Raw genomic sequence first — 4,656 nt, forward strand, 5'->3', positions numbered from 1 at the left:
CGTGTATAGTGTACTATAGTATGCGATTTCCACGCTGCCTGTCGTGTCCCAGTCGTTGTCTTGTGGGCGTGGGCATAAATCAAGGCATCCGACGTCCACGACACGCACTTGTTATAAGCTACAGAAAATCAACCAATCAGGGACACTCACGCTCCCATTGTCGTACATTTCCCGTTCAGTGAACTTGAAGAGGAAGAGAAGAACGCAGCTTGAATCACTACCGTCTTGCTGTAGAAAGAGAGAAGCCGTGTTAAAAATCGACAGTCACAGCTTACTCAGTATCCGCTTCTTTGGAAGATCACCCTTAGTCCTAGCACAGGAAATATCAACATTCTACTTGAATTACAAGGTGAGATTTATTGTTTACTGCGAATGCAAGTTCATACTAAAGCTGATGCATGCTGAAGTCTTTGAAAAATCACCGTGCATAGTCGATGTCTGCGGCCATCTCTTTGGCGAGACCCAACGACTGTCTCGCGGGTAGCGTTCATGCATGCATGCTTCATCGTTCCAAAGTTCTTTGCTGTGGTCAGATACGCTGCTCCGTAGATTTACGTGAATTCCGTTTCGTCGTGTTCTGTCGGCTTTTCCCACTGAGAACGATGTTTTTCATAGTTCTATCAAAGACAAAATTAATGTAGCAAAATTAACCCGCGTGAGTAATTGATAATTGATGTGCGGTTAATGATTGTGTTCACTTCACTGGAAACGAGCGCACTTTTTTATTTCTTATTAATAGTAGATCTATTTGTCTTGAATTCAATATCATATCTTTACTATTCTGAAGAATGACAAATATAACGGCCTTTGGCATGGACCTAAATAGAGAGTGTAACCGCCAATGACGCCGGAGTGCCTATAATACCAGACGATGGTTATAAAATATAAATTTTGCTTGAGTATTATATTATGCGATGTTGATGACCTGATAATGCTGTCATATTCATGCTGGTCAATATGTTCCTCTATTGTTATATACAATTAATTCAGTGTGATTACATGAATGAAAGACTTGCATAGCAATCTTTTTTTTTTCTCCGGTACACAAGCTCACTGTACCGATTAGTAAACGACGACGAAAAGCAATGTTGATTCTTAACTGGGCATGCAAGACTTTCTTTTGTAAGGTCACTTTGATAGTTTTCTTTACTCTCGTAACAGTTGATTAGATGGGTATATTGTTAAAGAGTTCTGTTGTATATAACGCAGTTTTGGGGTGACTGCTGATATATTACGATTGATGTCTCGGAGAAAAATAAACCTATACTGAAAACGTGATTGTTTACTTTATTTAGATTAAAATATTGAACATTCGCAAAACATTTTCACTTGCGTTTGCCCTACTGTTTGGCAATTAATAGCATTCACAGTCGCAGAATCAAAGACCCACAGTAGTAAAAGTGAGTGTTTCGTAATCATGCTCAGAAAAAACAATTGACTGCTAAGCTGAGATCCAGTTCTTGTTCTACATGATTTTTTACTTTCTGTTTAAGTTTAAGTCGGGGTAACTAAATCAATATTTGGCCACACATTACAAGCCGCAATTTTCCTTGTCGATCATTGCAATACCCGGAATGAGCGTATTGCATTTAGTATTGGCCTAATCGGTAAAACGTTATTGACGGAAAGGTGTTTTCTGGAAAGGGATCTAGGGGAAAAATATGAAGTACATGTAAAATAAATGAAGCTTTCAAGACGCACAATTATACGCACCAAAATGATTGAGAAAATAGAGAAACCTTTAATGATACGTTAAAAAAAAGAAAGTTGATTCGAAACGTGGGGACAAAGACAGCTCTTTATAATACAATGTAATTCATTCAGTGTTACACCGCTAAAGCCTATTACAGTCTTTTAATTTGATTAGCATTTCTATTGGCTTCATTTTGTTCGGTAAGAAACCGAAAGAGCACGCTGGATGTATAACATAGCCTGTTACAACAGTAGGCTTGAATTTAGATGATTGATATTCCCCTATATAATTATATTCCTTTCGTTTTCGCTGCAGTCATCAACAGATCCCATAATGACTGACAGAAAGGCAGTGGTCAAGAACGCTGACATGTCCGAGGACATGCAGCAGGACGCTATCGAGTGCGCCACCCAGGCTATGGAGAAGTTCAACATCGAGAAGGACATCGCGGCATACATCAAGAAGGAGTTCGACAAGAAGTACAACCCAACTTGGCACTGCATTGTGGGTAGGAATTTCGGCAGCTACGTCACGCACGAGACAAAACACTTCATCTACTTCTACCTTGGACAAGTCGCCGTTCTCTTGTTCAAGTCAGGCTAGTTTGGGACAAAAATGATGTGATTTCATTCGCTATCTTCTCATTGAACTTGGATCAGCATTCGTAACGGTTATCCACGAGATTTCTTTTTCTCTTCTTTTAATATCGACCGAGGATAACCAAGGAGGTACCTCCTTGGGATAACAAACTAATCAAGTGTACCGCTGATGTTTGAAGACACCATGTTATCAACTTCTGATTGGACTATGATCCACGAATGTTTACTAGTCTGTCAAGAAGGCATGCATTGGACATTATTATCGGGTACTTCGGACTCACTTGGGGTGTATTTACACGCCTAAATCCATATTGGTTAAAATTGACTGTTATTAATTGGTATGGTAGTATCCATGGCTGTCTCCTAGCGACACTTTACAATAATACATATTGCATGGACAAATGACTTTTCGCCTATTTCGTTTCGTGACGGTTCGAAATAGAGTGACTGGTTCTTTTGTTGATAATATCCCAAGTTAATAGGTCCGTATCAGCCTGCACGGGCATTATAATCATGATCGCAATACAAGCTTTCCTACTTTTTTTTCATCATTTCCTTTTATTGTGGTGTTGCAACTCGTTTGTTTTTCATTCAGAGTAGTCCTTCCATTTTATTGGTTGAATATAAATTATACTGTATGGTGGTTAATTGATGCACTGTTAAGTTATTTCATGTAACACCGTTACACCATCGTCAACTTGCAGTGACTTTTATCTTTATCATATCTTATTCAATGTTTGGCACCAAAATGTATAATAAGATGCGAAAAGAAAATGAGTTGATTTGTGAATGTGTCAAAATTAGACAGGACTTCAATAGAGGACTAAAAAAATGCGTCCACTGTCAATGACCGTGACGTGGCGTTGTGAAAACCATCTGAGAAAGAGATTAGGCCTACTGCTTTGATCTCATATACATCGGTCACAAAAACCAGGCCTTACAAGTCACAATGTCGTTTATCTCTCATCATTAACAACTCGAGAATCGAAGTACAAAATTGTATCTTATATTCAAACATTGTAAGTTATTATCGCGGCAAATTTAAAGTCTATTTTGGGATTAGTCGATTCATTCCCTTGATTACCATTCTCAAAAACGTCCCGTTTGCTAAATCTTTATGACAAGGACGTCATATGTGTATGTGTCATAGACTTGTGGACATTTATTTTATTTCTTATGCCGATTTTGCTTCTGCATTACGTACGTTTCTTTCCGAAAAAAAAAAAATGATACTGGTTATTCTGTGACCTGAGGTCTGAATGAAAAAAAAACCACCAAAAACTCAGAAATTGCTATCTTTTTTTTTTTTTGTCTTGCAATGTGCTAACCCTATTTGACTAATATTGACAATGTGATGATGCAAACACTTCTTGGAGAGAAATGTAACATTGTATCACAGCCACATACTTCGATGTAGTACAAAGCCCTTATCAAGATACATGTTCTATATTAAAGAGGGCATTTGGGTGCCCTGTTCAATTTCTTAACGTCTGTTGATCAATCGCCTACTTTTTTTTTCTATACCTGCTTAGTGTTTGATCAGAGAAGAATGCGTGAATTATCATGTGAGGTTGATTTGTGTGTGCGTGTGTGTGTGTGTGTGTGTGTGTGTGTGTGTGTGGAAAGCTATCCTTATTGAATTGATTTATTTGTGAATGTGTCATAATTGAACAGGACTTCAATATACCGAAGACTGAAAATTGCGTCCACTCTCCATGACCGTGACATGGTGTTGTGAAAACCATCTGTGAAAGAGATTCGACGTACTGCTTTGGTCTCATATATTTACATCGGTTACAAAGATCAGGCCTTACAAGTTGAATCCTTTCTAAAGATGTCGTTTGAATAATTGGGTCCTTCACAATGACTTCACATGAAATAGTCGATTAAGATTAAATTGATAATGACTTCAAAAATCTGCTCCTCGCTTAAATACAAATAGATCTATGCACTGGCATATTATAGCGATGAACCTGATTCATTGCATAATCGATGCACTTGATTCAGTGCATAATTAATTCGCCTAATCGTCCTTTCTTCTAATTTTGCCACCCCACCCCACCCCCCCCCCACCCCGTTATGGCCGACATAAGTTGCAGTGTTTTCAAACCGGATCGTAGGTTGTTGTTTTTTTACCCAGCACATGACAGTATAATTGTTTTAAGATACTTGGTGAAAATTCACATATTCATATATGCATGTAGTATAAATGGAGGCACCCACATGGATATGCATTCATTCGTAATATTTTGTAATTTTACGGTAAGTGCATATTTGAGTTGAATATAGTAATATGTATTATGGACACCCAGTAATTCTGCAATTCTAGAGCAGGCATTTTTTCTTTGTTGAGGTATTGTCGCA

General features: G+C 38.1%; 1 protein-coding gene across 1 annotated transcript; it reads left to right on the forward strand.

The window, feature by feature from the left end:
- Positions 1–202: 202 nt before the first annotated feature.
- On the forward strand, positions 203–3,779 carry LOC139712222 (dynein light chain 2, cytoplasmic). Its single transcript, XM_071624062.1, has 2 exons — positions 203–349; positions 2,009–3,779. The coding sequence occupies exon 2, from the start codon at positions 2,027–2,029 to the stop codon at positions 2,294–2,296; it is 270 nt and encodes an 89-aa protein (XP_071480163.1). The 5' UTR covers positions 203–349; positions 2,009–2,026; the 3' UTR covers positions 2,297–3,779.
- Positions 3,780–4,656: the final 877 nt, after the last annotated feature.

This window comes from Diadema antillarum, unplaced genomic scaffold (assembly GCF_040938485.1).
Source record: "Diadema antillarum isolate AM-2024a unplaced genomic scaffold, OU_Dant_1.0 scf00000040, whole genome shotgun sequence".
NCBI lineage: Eukaryota > Metazoa > Echinodermata > Echinoidea > Diadematoida > Diadematidae > Diadema > Diadema antillarum.

Bases quoted from the DNA above. Each gene is read 5' to 3' on its own strand.
- LOC139712222 (XM_071624062.1), top strand. From the start codon at position 2,027: ATGACTGACAGAAAGGCAGTGGTCAAGAACGCTGACATGTCCGAGGAC.